This window comes from Juglans regia, chromosome 6 (assembly GCF_001411555.2).
Source record: "Juglans regia cultivar Chandler chromosome 6, Walnut 2.0, whole genome shotgun sequence".
NCBI lineage: Eukaryota > Viridiplantae > Streptophyta > Magnoliopsida > Fagales > Juglandaceae > Juglans > Juglans regia.
The window spans coordinates 1,307,063-1,324,381 of NC_049906.1; the positions used below are offsets into that span (position 1 = coordinate 1,307,063).

Genomic DNA, 17,319 nt, shown 5'->3' on the forward strand with positions numbered 1-17,319 from the left:
TACGGGTCAAAAAGTTAATTCATCATTGTATGACTTGTCAACCATTCTTCTTAACTTTATAAATATATATATATATACCTCAGCTACCTCCTCTTTCTTGCATCACACAAGTTAAAGAAAAGTAGTGAAAAGGATCTCCAATTCCATTGAATGCTAAAAAGATCAATCATGTCTCCAGTGAAGACAAATTCAGTACTACTGCTGCAAATAATGTTGGGGCTTTTCCTACTTGCCGGTATGGTCATCCATTGCCATGGTTTATCTCGTCACACTTTCGTGGTAATTAATTATTATTAACTACTACTTATGTTTCTTTTCTGTTCCAATATTATATCTAATAGGCCGGTTAAGGCCGGAAAGTTGAAGATATAACGTTATCTTGGCGGCCGGCCATTTGTATATATCTCGTCACACTTTCCTGACTCTACACGCTATCTCATATATGAAAAAGAGTGTTACATAAATATAAACAATAAAATATACCTATTCTCGTTAGTTTAAGTACTTTTAGGATAAACAATGATTCATGTTTGAAATCCTAGCTAGGACGACAAGCCTATGTAATCGTTTGGCATCCATACGTTTAACTAGCTAGCTTGTATATATATGGTTATCTAGATCAGTTAATCCAGCTAGTTAATTAAATATATATTATTGAGTTCGATCTGATCTTTTCAGGTGAAGGAAGCTCCATACACAAGACTTTGCAGCACAAAAAACATCTTAACTATAAACGGAAAATTTCCTGGACCAACACTACAAGTTAGGAAAGGAGAAACTATCGTTGTTGATGTTCATAACAAAGGCGATTATAACATCACCATTCACTGGTAATTATATATATTTGTGATGTCCCGCGTGCCCGTTAAGTACATACGTACGTACTGCATGTGCCTTAACTTGTGCTTGCATATAGTACTGTTCATCCCGATTTCAGTCCGAAACCATAACTGAAATTCAGATAATTGGATTTCGGATCGGACCCGAAAAAAAAACCCGGCCCTAATGAACAGCCGCCTATTTAGTTGCGTGAAATTAGATGATCGAGTCAATATTAACTAATTAATTATAATTATTAATTATTGCAGGCATGGAGTGAAGCAACCAAGATATCCATGGTCCGATGGTCCTGAATATATCACACAATGTCCAATCCAACCAGGAAAAAAGTTCAGGCAGAAGATCATATTTTCCAGCGAAGAAGGAACTCTTTGGTGGCATGCGCACAGTGATTACACACGGGCCACTGTTTATGGGGCCATAATCATCCATCCAAAGAAGGGAACTCATTACCCTTTTCCCAAGCCTCATGCAGAATTTCCCATCATATTAGGTAACAAGCTTAATTTGCAACTCATCAAGAAATTACATTTAATTTGTATATATCAGGCGCCTGAGTATATATTATAGCCTTTTCTCTGAATTTATACTTCTAATTAATTGCTAAACCCGACGTCAATCCTTAATTATTAATTGTGAAAATCGATGAACATTAATAAGAATCATAATATAAATATAAATATGATCTCCATTGATGAGGTTGAAATGCAGGAGAGTGGTGGAAGCAAGGTATAATGGAGCTTTACGAAACATTTCTTCAAAGCGGAGGAGATCCCAATGTTTCCGATGCATATACTATCAACGGTCAACCTGGAGACCTATACCCATGCTCAAAATCTGGTATTTTTGTGTACCAATTAATTAATTAGCAATTTAGCTACCCTTAATTCTCTTCTTAATTAATGGTTCAAATCATTTGAATCTTCCAGCAGTTCTTAACTAACATTTTTACATTATTACTGTTATATTTATAAAAGAATTATATAAAAATAATTTTATAAATTGATATAATTTTATCTGATCTGATAAATCTACTTTACAATAAAAATAATTTTATAATCTGACGAACTATATCAAGTCACGTCAGTTTGTAATATTATTTTTGTGTAATTTTTTTTAGATAGAGTATTTTCCTTTCATTTATATCTCACAATATATTTAAATTACGGATACGCAACCACTTATTTTTTTTTTTTATTATTATTATATTTTTTGCAAACCATGCTAATTTTGACAATATATATCTCAATGACTTGCATGCATCTCCTGTCATATAGAAACCGTCAAATTAATGGTGGAACATGGAAAGACCTATCTCCTCCGCATAATCAATGCTGCACTTCAGGATATTCTCTTCTTCGCCGTTGGAAAACATAACCTCACAGTCGTGGGAACTGACGCAAGCTACACCAAGCCACTGACAACAGATTACATTGCAATATCTCCTGGACAAACTATCGATGTCTTGTTGAAAGCAAACCAACCGCACGGTGACTATTACATGGCTGCCAGTGTCTATTCTAGCGCAGCCGGCGTCCCGTACGATAACACCACCACCACTGCAATTCTACACTACAACGAAAGCTACATTAACGCATCTTCAAGACCCTATTTTCCAAATCTTCCTTTCTACAATGACACCAATGCATCTGCTTCCTTTACGGGTAAACTCAGAAGTTTAGCAGATGAAGATCATCCAGTCAAAGTGCCACTAAACATAAGCACAAAACTAATCTATGCTGCTTCTGTAAATACATTACCATGCAACAACAGAACTTCATCTTGCGAGGGTCCTAATGGACTGCGGCTCTCTGCAAGCTTGAATAACATCAGCTTTCGATTGCCATCCACTTCCATACTAGAAGCCTACTATAATCATATTGGTGGCGTTTATGGGGACCAGTTTCCGAGTGTGCCACCTTTGCTATATAATTTTACTGCAGATGATCTGCCATCGTTTCTAAACACGCCGAAAATAGGGACAGAAGTGAAGGTCCTCGAGTATAACTCAACGGTGGAACTTGTTTTCCAAGGAACAAACCTGGCTAATACAGGGACAGATCACCCCATGCACATACATGGGTATAGTTTTTACGTGGTTGGTTGGGGATTTGGGAATTTCGACAAAGACAAGGACCCTTTGGAATATAATCTTGTTGACCCCCCGCTTCAGAATACCATTGCTGTCCCTAAGAATGGCTGGGCAACCATAAGATTCAAAGCAAACAACCCAGGTAATATTTAAACTGCACATTATAATTATGATGAGCACCGAAAAAATTATGCTATATATCATCATCATCATAATCATGATGGTGATCACCAGCTATCGATCTCTATCTCACATTAATGGAACGTTCATTTTTCTGTAGGTGTATGGTTCATGCACTGCCATTTAGAACGTCACCTATCTTGGGGCATGGATACGGCATTCATTGTAAAAAATGGAGACTACCCAGAGGCACAATTGATATCCCCTCCACCAGACATGCCACCATGTTGACGAATTTGCTGTGATATCTATCAATTACTTCGAAGAACTCGAATCTTCGGGCCGGAGGGGTGAAGACGTAAGGAGGAGGTTTACTTTTGAAGCATGAATGTACAATTAAAATGAGTGCAGCACTTAATTGTGATATAGGAATTAATATTGATTACCGTACGATTTCTGAATTCTAGTGATCTAGCTTGGTCGATCGATCTCGACAAGTTATAAATTATATATCATTTGTTTCAACAATTAAATCAATAAGAAAGTGCACTTATTTATTTCTTGTTAGCTTCATTCATTTCAGTCTGTGTACGTGTACGTCGGTGATCTCTAGCTAATATATTGCTTATGTGTCTTCTCATGTTTTGGATTCACATATGAATTTTTGTTTCTTCTATAAAAAGACATTTGGTCCGAAAATAGAATATATATTTGTAGAATCTTTCCTTTTTATTAGTCATGTTAATTTCAAAGTACTTAAAAAAAATGTAATGGATCCATTCAACATTTAATTAGTATTATATTTAGATATAAATGAGTAATGCTGCTTATCATCCTAACTTCTATCATCTTTTCATCATCCTATAATGTGGTATTAAGTGATTAAAAATTATTTATTACATTTCACTTATAAATCTGTCATTTAAAAAGAAGCTGATGTGTACCTCTTGAAGTTCATTGACACACTCGGTAACCTTCTCTACTTGTTCATCATATTTAAGCCTCCACTCCGCAGATTTATCCATCGCTTCCCTGCTAGCAAGATCGAACTGTCTCCTACAAGATTTGAGCAATACAGACAGAAACTTCGAAAGACCTAAAAATGTCGAAAGATTTCTAGAGAGAGAGAGAGAGAAAGGAAGCAAACCTCAATAGGTCAGTATCATCAGAGGAAATGGAATAATCGATGGTCCAAATCCTCAAGTAGACCGCTATTCCCAAAAACATTGCCACAGCCAAACCCACCAATGCTCTCATCCTCCCTTCTCCCCCCATACCCCTCTCTCTCTCTCTCTCTCTAGGCTCTGCCTTAAATTTGTTGGGCTCGATGCATCGGACAGGCGCCAACCGCATCTTGCTTCGGGTTTGGATCATGCAGTTACTTGGGGCGGTACTTACAAAATCGTTCTCTCACAAAAAATAAATAAATAAATAAATAAATGTATAATTTATTTTAGAGCAGTAATAGACTAAAAACTTATCTATAATTTGTCTACTAATTCTTTATAAAATATAATTTTTTTTCTAATTTTAGATATATAAAATCAAAACCAAAAAGCAAAATAAAGTTTAAAAATATATTATTTTATTCAATAATAGTTTAAGAATAGTAAATTAGCTGGTAGTTTATCATTTCTCTTTATTTAGACCAAATTCGAGTCTATAGATATTTGTCGTCTCCATAAGTAAACGAATTTTCACTTCTTGGTACAAATGGTCGGAACTACGAGCTCATTTGGACACAGGTGGAATAAAACCATCTTATATCACTTCATTTTTTTTTAATTTTAATTAATAATCTCATTATTATTCATAAATCATCTCAATTAATTTTAGGGGCTTGGACTATCTGAATCCGGCTAGGCCATTGAGTTCAGTAATTTGAGTTTGTCCTAATTAAAATTAAAAGCCTACTTAAAAATTAACTTACAAATTAATTTAACTTGATATGATATGTCAAAATATATCATTTAGACATAATATGTTGCCTAATGTCTCTTTTTGTTTAAAAGATTAAAAAAAAAAAACAAGTACGGAGGAGTTGGAGTTGGTTGTAACGGAGTTTCGAATTCTAACTGCTACTTTTTTAAATTGGGACTTTGAAATTTCTAACTCTAGTACGAGTGAAGTCAAAGTATACTATGAATATGTTACTTTGGACTATTCATCTGGATTCTGACTTGGGAATTTGGATATATTCAGACTGGAACTCGAGTTTCAAATCCGGGTCAAACCTTGAATTGGATTCGCCTAGTCAGATCCGGGCTGGAACCCGGATGAGTCCGAGTTGTAAATCTGGAATCCGGATTTACAACCAAAACCTTTTTTTTTTTTTAAGTTTGAATGTTTTGATATCCACTGTTTCAATCCAAATGCCAAGACTATATGCTCTCATGGTTCTCAAAGAAGATCTGAACGAAGTTGCTGAAATGTTCCAGTTCAAGACATTCGGTTACTGATTTTATTGCATGTTTTGTACTGGTCGAGGAACAAAATTTCCTGTGGGTTATCTAAGTAGAGGCCATTATCACTGCCGTCTGTGCAGGTACTGCTCTCGGGTTTGATCCCTAGATTTCATGGAGGAGTCTCTCATCAATCTTTACCAGCGTCTCTCACTGAGTGAGACGAAAAATGCGGAGGTGGTGGTAGACTCGGGGAAGTTGGTGGATGCTCTCCAAAGTGGGGGTAAGTGCTTGATTATGAAGGTGTTTACTGAAAAACACTACAACAACGATTTTTTCAAGAGTATGATGAGGAAAGCATGGCACTTGGGGCGAGGGGTGAAATTTAGGGATTTGAATTCCACGCTCATTCTTGCTGATTTTGAAGACATTAGGGATAAGGAAAAGGTTCTCCGTGAGGGTCCTTGGTCCTTCGACAAACATCTAGTCTTAATGACGGAAATTGATGGTAGACAACAAGTCCAGTGTAAACGGCCTATACTGAGTATGTGGGTCAATTATTGGGTGGAAAAATTGGTGTTGTTGAAGAAGTGGATGTTGAGGAAGGAGAGATGCAATGGGGCGAATGTCTTCGAGTTAGGGTCACTCTGCCTGTAGATAAATCGTTGCTCAAAGGCTCGAAATTCTTGATTGAAGAGGGGAACCGGTGTGGGTTCGGTTCTCCTATGAGAGACTCTCAAATTTTTGCTACTGGTGTGGATATTTGGGCCATGGCGAGAAGGATTGTGTAAATGTTGTTCGAAACTCGGAGTTGTCTGTACGGAATAATTTCCCATATGGAATGTGGCTTCGTGCTGGTCATGGCGTTGGTACTCGTCTTTTAGCTGGGCAAAGCAGAGTAAATGGGGAGTCTAAATCTTCCCCGTCCCCTGTTTCTGGGGATCAGGCTGCCTCTAGGGGGGAAGGATCTCAAGGGTATGGCGGTGGCCACTGCAGCGGTGGTGGAAGGTATAGTATTTCTGTCAACGACTCCACTTGTTTCAGTGGCAGTTACAGAAAATGGGGAGGTTTTAGTTCTGGAAAGGGAGAGTGGGAGGGCTGAGGTGGGCAAAAGGTTAGGGATGGTTGCAACGAGCAAGGTTTTGCACGATTAAGATATTTTGTTGAGTAAGACTGGTCAGCATCATAGGCCTAATGAACCTCATGGGCCTACTGGGTCTCAACGGGAGAACTATAGTATTGTTACGGAGGGCCCTGGAAAGGTGGCCATGTCAAAGCCAGATGGATTAAGTAGTAAGAAGTGGAAATGCACGGCACAGCTACATGAAACGACATCATGCCTTTCTCTAGACGTGCGACCTGAGCACGTTTCGACGCAAGGGTTTCCAAAACAGAGAAAGGGTGTTCCTGAACTAAATCAAACACACTCTTATAATATTCCTCTTCATTCATAGTTCCTGAACAGTGTACAAGGCTTTATTTATAGACTAGGATTGCTGACGTTTGTTCAGGCAAAACAACAAACATTTTACGTGCATGCCTTTCAGCTTGTCTAGAGGCCGTTACAACAAAAAGGTCCTTTGTACAGAACAGAGTAACCAATGGAATATTTACAACAATACACCAACTGAGAATATTTACAAAAAATGATTTCTAGAAGATTCTTCTTGCTTGAATGATTTGGACTCCACATGTGCTACTGAGTTGGAGATGGAAATAAAGCTAGAAGCTGAATCACTAACATAAACTATATAAATATATATATACTCACAATAATTTTAAGTGCACTTGTTCAATTATAATCCATAGTGCTACTAATTAGTTGATTCAATTTAAGGGTGATTACCGATTGTATGGTTAATCAAAGAAGCAAAAGAAGACAATCAAAGATTACATAAAGTGTATGGCTGGTAGTACCCCTAAGGGATGTTGTCAACATCAATTGGGATGCTGCAATTGACAAGCAACAATGCAGAGTAGGAGTTGGTGCTATTGTTAAAGACTGTGTACGTAGGAAAAGTCTTAATATAATCTTTTAATATTATATTTGTTTCAAAATTTGAAAAAATTGTATAAAATTTTGTGTTTTGTTTGGGAGTTCGGAAAAGTTGTAATGATAAGGTAATGATTACATGAAAAATTAGAAAATTTGAAATTGAAAAATATTTTATGTTTGAATGATGTTTAAAAAAATATCGAAGAATACCTGAGAACAGTTGTGTTTCCAAACGTGCCCTTAGCTTCAATGAGGATGAACATACCCTTATTTTTAGATCCTTTGCTACATCAATTATTGTCTCAATAAGTCAATAATTACAATTGCAAGATTTCATTCCCGACGTGGCTAAATCGCCGCAAAAACTCCACTTTTCCTGGCATAAGTTCCGCACCGCAAATATAATCACTGCAAAAAAGACATGTTGCGACCAATTTTATTTGTGGTGATTCTAGTTTTGCCGCAAAAATTCAAGTTTTAACATTTCCGTTCCTTTATTTCCGGCAAACAAAAAGTTGAGGCTAAAACCCACTTTTTGCATCCAAGTCTTTTGCGGTGGAAGAAATTTTGGTCGCAAAAAGTCATTTTTCTCATTTGTGCAATGATTAGGAATTTTTCACAAAAAAGTGAAAATTATATTGCCACAATTAATTTAGACAGAAAAAATCAATTACGATGCATTTGGTGTCTCTTACGACAATATTATTTTTTTGCTAATTATATTGGATGATATTTAACTATTTGTGGCAACATTAAATTGTGGCAAAAAGATCACTATTAAAAACGAAAAAGGGGGAAAGCCTAATCCCTAAAGTTTAAATCATTTTTCCTTTCTTCTTCGCCCCATCCCCTGACGTCTCTCTTGCCCCAAATCTTCCATTCTCTCTCTCTCTCTCCCTCCTTGCACCACTGTAATTCCTCATTGCCACTGGTAGCAAGTTTGTCACACTAGTAAGTCTATGTCCATATACGTCTCTCACTTTCCCAGTTTGCCAGCCCGTCTCTCATCTCTCTCTTGTTGCACCGTAGTGTAACAGCAGCCACCTCTGCCAGTCCCTTGCGCCATAAAAGTCTGAGCCCCCTTGCGTCGAGCACCACCCCCCATCCATCTCTCTCTCTCTCTCTCTCTCCCTCCCTCCCTCCCTTCTATAATAATTTCATATATGATATTAAGTTAATCTCAAAGCTATTAGATGCTGTTAATATCACTATTGTTAATCAAGAAATTGTTTGAAGAAAATTAGGTATTAAGAAATTTATTTTCTTTTTCCTATGCATATCAAGGTTTAAATGTTAAAAAACTATGTGTGAGATTAGTTCTGGCTGGGTTCTGCTTTCATAGTTACCAGTAAGTGAGTTCCTTGATTTTTTGTGCCCCGTTTCTATCTATTGCATGCATGTACTGCAAACCATAAATATGCATAGTGTTCTATTTTAGTATTATGTTATGCTTGATTGTTGATTTTCTTTAATGTGAATCACAGTCTGGGTATAGAATTCATATCTATTTTTTTGTTAGTGTGATAACGGGTTCACATTCTAAAGATAAAATTCTCTGTGTTCTTGGAAGACCTTGTTCATTGTACTTGCAAAACGTTTTAGGTTTAGGATAGAGAGTACGACATTGTGTAGTACTTATTTTACATTCAAACAATAATTAACCTATTCATTCGAATAGTACATTAATGGGTTCAAATAGTAACTCAATTTTTCGCTAAATTTAGTGACTTAACCCTCTAATTGCTTTTTTTCTTTTTTTATTCATTAGGGTTTTTTCTTAGTGCTGCGTAACTGTCAGAGTTTCCTTTCTTGACAGTTTTCTTGGTTTTAGTGCCTAGGGTTCGCTCATGGCAGCGCCTCCGCCTCCTCTAGTGACTCACTCATCGGAGGGACCCCTTATTCCTAACGAGAAAATCTCTTAGAGCATTCTCATTGGATTAGCTAAAAGCTAAATCCAATAAAAATTTAGCTATTAGGTCATAAAATCCCTCACATTGAATTAGCTATATTCCAAATATTTGGAATATAGCTACAGTAAAGTCTAAACTAATTTCCAAATTTGGAACACACTATTCATTCATCAAATCCCTTTTATATTATTTCTTTCTCTCTCATTTTAATATCAATTATTTCTCTCTCCATTTTAAATGACAATTGAAAAAATATAATTAGAATACAATTACTAATTAATATATAATATTATGAATAGTAAAATATGATAAAATAAAATAAATTCATAATTAAAAAAATTAAAAATTTTTCAAAATTATTAATTACTCATTACTATATAATGAATAAATAGATAATCCAATTTAGAGATTTGATGTGAATAGTCAAAGTTAAATTCATTTTATATTATTTTATTGTCATATAATGAAAAAATGGCTATTCCAATGTAGAAATTTATGTGAATGTAATAGCTAAATGCTAAATTCATCTTGCATTCATCAAAAATGTACTTTAATTTAGCTAATCCAATGAGAGTGCTCTTATATATGCAAATATGGTGTCTAAGTCGCATGAGAATTCAACGTTCAAATTGCAGATGCCTTACCCAGTTGACATTAACAGTGAACCTGGTTTTATTTTCATAGAACCAGAGATGTCTAAAGTTGCAGAAGATATCAGGTTGGCTCTGGTCCTTAAGTTTGGACGTTCGAGACCGCCTATAGATGCAATTTGGTTGACAGTGGTGAAGTCCTGGGGCCTTTCAAAAATTCTGATAGCAAGCATTATGGATGATTGACATGTGTTGATTCAAATGTCCAACGAACGTGATTTTGCACATGGATGGGCGAGAGAAGGACATGTCATCAATGGCTATTCATTTTGTTTGTTCCAATGGTCCAAGGATTTTGATCTAAATGTGGAATCATCTCTAGCGCCTCAATGGATCTTTTTGCCTGGTTTACCAGTACACCTATATAGAAAGGACTGTCTCCAAATCATGGCATCGTGGTTTGGACGTTATATGGGTGCCGACAATGCTACTCTAAGTAGAACGAAAACTAGAGAGGTGCAAGTATATGTGTCGAGGTTGGCCTGTCAGAGGAGCCTGTCCAGAGATTTTCAATTATGCTTTCTGCATTGAAGAAAATTTGGCAGGAAGCAAAATATAAGAAACAGGGATTTTATTGCACAAAATGCCGAAGACAAGGACATACGATGATAGTCTGTAGGAATGGGGAGAAAAGGCCAAAAACTATTAATGTGGAAACAAACATACCAGTGAAATCGAAAGGAAAAAGACAGGTTTGGAAAGAAAAAAATGATGAAGACAAGCAGGTTGAAGCAACCATACTAGAGGTGGTTGAAGATGGCTTTGTCAGCAAGCACGAAACGGAGAAAAAAAAAAAGGAAAAATGGTTGTGGATCAAGTCCAGTTTCGGGAGGAGGCATAACAGAGTGAACATAAAAAAAAAAAAGTTGAGATGGAGATGTTCGGAAGAGTGCAAGGTGATAAGGTGATTTTTAATACTGAAACACATAGGGAAAACCTGATCACGGAAGGGCTGGATCCATTAGTGTTAGTAGAGGGGCGAATGAGAACACTATGGTAGAGGAAGAGGAGTTTACAGAAGTTGACTCACATGCCTTGGTTCCAGTAACAAATGTCCAACCTCGTCCAGAGGGAGGATGCATAGTGGCATGAAGAGGAGTTGAACCTACCCAATTTGTCACAAAACTTGAAATAAAAAGTATGGGCAAATATTACAGCTTGTGAAGAACAAATTAGTACTTATTGCTGAAAAAAAAATAAAAAGAACTTATCCAATTTCAACGGCTGTAAAACTGCAAGAAAATTAATAGATGGTCTCAATTATTTCAAGTTTTGTCCACCAAATTCTTAAACTGCATGAGATCATAAATCAATTGACACTGTAGAAAGAGTGACCTCTTTGCCGACAGATAGGGCTATAATCGAGCCGAGCCGGTCTTTGGCTTGCTAAGCTCGGCTCGACTCAAAATACTCAAGCCCGAGCTCAAGCCCGAGCTCGAGATTTGTTTTTATTCTTTGTTCGAGCTTGACTCGATAAGCTAAACTCTCAACTCAAGCTCGTCCCACAAACTAATTTGAGTCAAGCTGAGCTCAAGCTCGAACTGTTTTTTTTTAATAAGATTTAATAATTAATAAATAAAATAAAATAAAAAATCTAATATTAAATTTATACAACTAACAAGTAGAATCTCTATTGAATTTTAAAATTTTAAAAAATTTATAAATAATTAATGTCTAACTAGTTGATATTTATCTAAAATAACAATATATTATATGCCTACATATATTATTAATATATACACTTAATATATATGATAACATGCATATATCTATTTCATATATGGTTCTCACATACTAGTATATGAAATTATTAAATTTTATCGATTAATTATTATACAAATTATAAAATATACTTATTAATTATATTCACTATATGACATAAGTAATTAGATTACATATTATATATTTAATTATAAAAGTGGTATGCTTATATTATTAGTTACTACATATGTGTGTGTGTGTATACACATAAGTGTATGTATATATTTATCTATATATGAGTGAGTTTTAATCGAGTCAAGCTAACGAGTTGACTCGAGCATAAACGAGCGAGCCTTAGCAGAGTAGAGTCGAGTTTTGTCTGGTAGGCGTCATTTACAATTCGAGCGAGTATCTGCTTTCACGAACGAGCTTTTTTTCACGAGTCGAGTTCGATTCGAGTTTAACCGAACGGGCTATAGAACAGACTGGTTCATTTACCGCCCTACCGACAGAACCAAAAACTGTAGAAAATTTAGAAAAATTTCACACAAGCAAACTTGTTTTTCATGACAACAGAACCAAAACTATAGAAAAATCCATATACCCCCATTCGACGACATCGATCAACGAAGGAAAAGTCATTTTTTTTCCACTGTTTGCCCACGTGCAGCAAAGGCTTTTCGAGGAATGCATCTTAAGCTGGGAAAACTTTAGTTTGTAGAAAAATGTTTTTGCTGAGAGAACTGAAACTGCTGAAAAACCATAAAACCTCCATTCGACGGAACCAATTAACGTAGGAAAGGATTTTTTTTTTTTTTTCCACCGTTTGCCTACATTTAGCAGATCCTTTTTCGAGGAATGCATGTTCACATAAGCTACAGAAAATTTGGTCGCAACAGAAGTTTATTCTCCACACACCTATTTGAGGCGAAATCTGAGGCAGCTGAGGTGGTTTTTTTTTCCTCGTTTCACTTGTGATGGAATTTGGTGGAAAAATACTTTTCACTATAGTTTTTTATATATTTGTTGTGAGTTGGACTCACGGTAAAAATGCCTATATTAGTGAAGAAAAATGCTACTCGCACTTACAGTATATTACAAGAAAAATGAACTTTTATGACTAATTTATTACAACTAAAAGATTATTTACAACTAATTTTAGTTGTAAATAGTCATTTCGCTAGAATTAACTAGTCGCAAATAAGCAGTTTTCTTGTAACTAATATTTGGGTCTCAACAAATTATTTATTTATTTATTTAATAATTAAGGAAGAGTTTTTTTAATAATGTTGTGAATTTTTAAAAAATGTATATATATTTAAAGATATAAAAAAATAAAAAATAAAAAGTTGCCGTTGTGAATTTTCTACTGCTCAGTGCGCATGCGTAGAACAAACTTAATTCCATGCATGCACCGTTGCAGGCCGTCAGCTTTGAATTACGTACGTGTAAGTACATAAATGCATGCACCGGGCCGCTAGCTAATAATAATAGCATATATAAATCGTGACAAACAATAATATATATTACACATGATTAACTAGTTTCCAGTAGTACATGACCATTAATATATAGACACACCATATAATTTATTGATGATCAGTATCTAGCTTTATGACATAAAAATTAAAGTTCAATCACCTGAACCAACACACAAGCACACGTACATGATTTAAGCGCAAGTAAATTTATTAAGCTGCAGATTGAACGTAAAGAGAACGATGTCCTCCAAAACATGCACTCTGCTGTCACACAAACCTGCAGTTCAAATCGAGTAATTAATGAAACACATGATCATCGATCCAACACGATCGAGAGTACTTTATTCTTCACGCGCGTATAAACCTGGCGGTTCCTTGACCTTAAATTATTTGAGCGGTATTCCTTGGAATAGCCATGGCACGCAGAGGATTCTTCATTTCACAGGAGAGCTTGAGAATCTCTGTTAGGTCGACCGGGTTAGCCATATATTGAACCCATTTGAAGTTATTGACCAACTTAGCCACCCAAAGGCTCACAGTCACGAGGGCAAGGTTCCTTCCAGGACATACTCTACGACCAGCCCCGAAAGGTGCAAGCCTGAGGTCCCCTCCGCGGACGTCAAAGTCTACCCCACCTTGATTGATCAAGAACCTCTCTGGTTTGAACACCAAAGGGTCCTCCCACACGTTTGGGTCATGGGCAATAGCCCACATGTTCACCATTGCTGTAGTGTTGGCGGGAATCACCATCTTGTTGCTGAGGTGGACGTCCGATGTGGACAGCCGGGCCCACGAGAGGAGTGGCCCAGGTGGGTGGACTCGTAGGCTTTCTTTTACTACAGATTGCAAATAGGGTAATTTAGCCACTTCGGCCTCGGTGACATTTTTGTTTCCTACAAGAAAGTCAAGCTCATGGCGAAGCTTCTCTTGCACGTCCTGGTTCAAAACCAACTCGGCCATTACCCACTCAGTTAAAAGTGCAGTGGTATCAGTACCACGGAAGATCATTTCCTGCACACAGAAGATAATAAAGAGAATGAAAGAAGATCATAATTGCCTGATAAAATCCAACAAAATTAAGCAAATAAGATGAAATTCACAAGAAGATCAAAAACTCCATTACAAACCCATAAGACTGCAATCATGTCATCTTCTTCAAGTTTCTCATCTCCTTCCAAAGAGAGTAGAACATGAACAAAATCTGAGTTATCAGAGAGCTTGCTCGAGTCAGCATGCCGGTGCTCATTTATTAGTTTCTTCACAAGCTTTCTGACACGGGGAACAAGCGCTGAGCAGCTTTCGCTGATATGAAAAGGGTCGTAAATGTAGTTGAGCCATGGGAGATAATCAGACCAATTAAAAGCACCTAAGAGCTCTAACCCTTCTCTAACAATCTCTTGCAACTCTCTAGCCTCAGCGCTATTGCACGTCAGATTGTATCTTTTTCCAAATACGGTGCTCATAATGTTGTCAAGCGCCGCATCTTGAAGGTAGTTTCGTAAGAAAACAACACCTTGAAGTGATTGCTCTTTGGCGATGGCACGCAACATGTTATCGCAATCCATCTGGCGTCCAACTTCGTGGGCAGCAATCCTCTTTGATGAAAAGAGGTGGGCTGAAGAAATCCTCCTCAGGAGCCGCCAGTATTCTCCGTTTGGTGCAAACCCTATGGCCCGGTTGAACATTAAGGCTTTTGCAGATTGCTTAATAGGACGGTTGGCAAAATGGGAAGAAGTCAATATTTCACGAGCAATTTTGTGGTCGCAGGTGATAACTGCAGGGTTTGAGCCCAGGCTGAACGCCATAAGCTGGGTGGCCTCATGGTTTGAAGCAATGCGAGCAAGAGTTCGATGAGCCAAGCCATGGCTCAAGCTGAACAAACTCCCAAATAGAGGAAGACCTCGAGGTCCAGGAATCGGGACCTCACCCATTTGGTTCTTGCCGTTTGTCCAGGCTAGGCCTCCGGTGGAGAAAGCCCATGTTAGAAAGGCAACTGAAAAAAGGGCGGCCATTAAGATGGAAAAGAAAACCAAACCATTAAACAAGTTAAGACTTTCTATAAAAGCTGGGACTGTAAACAGATACCAACCCCAGTCTGAAGAAGAAGTTAACTCCATAGCAGAGAGAGAGAGAGAGAGAGAGAGAGAGAGAGGGTTGAGGGGATGATGAATGGATGAGGGTACTGCATGGCGGAGGGGAACTGGGAAGTAAGGGGTTTAAATAGGGGAAAAGTCTAAATGCAAGCATTTTGGCACACCCTTGCATACGAAATGTGACCTGGCAAAATAAAAACGTTGCGTTTTACATTTTGGTGTGGGATTAATCTTTGAGTTTCACGCCTTCTCTCCCATTCCTCCATAGCCGAACCTTCCATTCATTCTCTTCTTCTCCAATTGACTGAAACACATCCTGTAGCATCCCCTTCTCTTCTCTTCCATTCCAACACGCTTCTTGCAAGCTCCTATAGACTTTGCCACTTAAACCCTAGTCAGTCTTTGGATTAAAATCTAGAAATTTACAGAGTCAAAAAACGGAAAGCATGATCTGAAACCCAGAAACTGGGAAATATCTATTTTGTATTTGACTTTTACATTTTTATTATTATTATGATTTTTTTCCCCTTTTAGGTTTTGTTTTTTGAATAAATATTAGTTTCTTGTTGTATGATTTGGGTATACTTTACTTATACAAGAAGAAGAAAGGACGTGAGCAGAGGAGGAATGGTGGGGTTTGGTATTGATGGGATTTCAGAAATGAGAGTGGCATTGTTGATCAGATTATTACAACCCGTAATCCCAAAACCACGAACAAAATGAGTGAAAATAAGATAGCAAAGTCCCTCACGTAGGATGCAGACATATATAAATTGTGAAGGGAAACAATTAAATCTTGAAGTTTCCACCGGGATATATACATGCAATCCATATCTTACAAATTAACCTCGTGCAACTTATTAGAAATTAGCGGAGATCGAGTTCGAATTTTTTATTTTTTATTTTTTAAATAAGATTTAATAATTAATAAATTAAATAAATAAATAAATTTTAATATTAAATTTATACAACTAACAAGTAACCTTTGTTAAATTATAAGATTTTAAAAATTTATAAATAATTAATATCTAACTAGTTGATATATTTTTATAATAATAATATATTATATATCTACATATATTATTAATACATACATATAATCTGATAGCATATATCTATTTCATATATAGTTCTCACATATTAGTATATATATGAAATTATTAAATCTTATCGACTAATTATTGTATAATTATAAAATATAATTAAGAGGTATATTCAATATATAGATAAAAGTAATTAATTTACATATTATATATTGAATTATAAAAGTGTTATGCTTATATTATTAATTAATACATATATATGTGTGTGTGCGTGTGTGTATATACATAGGTGTATGTATATATTTATTAATATATGAATAAGCTTTAATCGAATCGAGCTAATGAGACGATTTGAGTATAAATGAGCGGGTCTTATCGAATTTTAATCAAGTCGAGTTGAGTCTTATCTATTATATATTATTTACTAATCAAATAGGTATCTATTTTTATGAACGAGTTATTTTTTACAATTCAAATTTAACCGAATGAATAACAAGCTATCTATCAAATAAATTAGTTTATTTACAATCTTATTTGAGATTATTTGAGATTGTGGCCCTTATATTGGGAAGTGTAACGTGTGGCGTTGTGCTCGGAATAACATTCTCCTAGGCAGTAGCTGATCATTTTCATAATGACATTTATTCTAATTTTAATAGGCATTTCAAATCTTCGAGATTAAACCTAACCAGCCTAGAACAAACCTAGATCATACATGATCAATGTAGGTCCAGGCCACGAATTTCAAGTAAGACAGGTCATGGACGACTTTCAAGTAAGATAGATCATGGACGACAGTTCATTAATAGAGCCTGTTTTTGCGAGAGATGAAATTAGTTAAGATAAAAAAAAAAATTAAAAATTAAATAAAATATTATTAAAATAAATTTTTTTAATTTTATTATTATTTAAAAATTTTAAATTATTTTTTTATATTTTTTTGAAAGTGAAAAAATTATAATGATCAAATAAAATAAGATATATTATAAAA

General features: G+C 35.9%; 3 protein-coding genes across 3 annotated transcripts; 1 reads left to right on the forward strand and 2 right to left on the reverse strand.

Annotated features, from left to right (window-relative positions):
- Positions 1-106: 106 nt before the first annotated feature.
- LOC109014678 (laccase-15-like) lies at positions 107-3,619 on the forward strand. Its single transcript, XM_018997175.2, has 6 exons — positions 107-279; positions 679-830; positions 1,089-1,333; positions 1,552-1,680; positions 2,118-3,074; positions 3,213-3,619. The coding sequence occupies exons 1-6, from the start codon at positions 151-153 to the stop codon at positions 3,341-3,343; spliced, it is 1,743 nt and encodes a 580-aa protein (XP_018852720.1). The 5' UTR covers positions 107-150; the 3' UTR covers positions 3,344-3,619.
- Positions 3,620-3,948: 329 nt separating this feature from the next.
- LOC118348753 lies at positions 3,949-4,345 on the reverse strand. Its single transcript, XM_035691074.1, has 2 exons — positions 4,200-4,345; positions 3,949-4,108 (listed from the first exon to the last, which is right to left on the reverse strand). The coding sequence occupies exons 1-2, from the start codon at positions 4,325-4,327 to the stop codon at positions 3,949-3,951; spliced, it is 288 nt and encodes a 95-aa protein (XP_035546967.1). The 5' UTR covers positions 4,328-4,345.
- An 8,912-nt stretch (positions 4,346-13,257) lies between these two features.
- Positions 13,258-15,377, reverse strand: LOC109002022 (cytochrome P450 78A7-like). Its single transcript, XM_018979584.2, has 2 exons — positions 14,320-15,377; positions 13,258-14,203 (listed from the first exon to the last, which is right to left on the reverse strand). The coding sequence occupies exons 1-2, from the start codon at positions 15,307-15,309 to the stop codon at positions 13,574-13,576; spliced, it is 1,620 nt and encodes a 539-aa protein (XP_018835129.2). The 5' UTR covers positions 15,310-15,377; the 3' UTR covers positions 13,258-13,573.
- Positions 15,378-17,319: the final 1,942 nt, after the last annotated feature.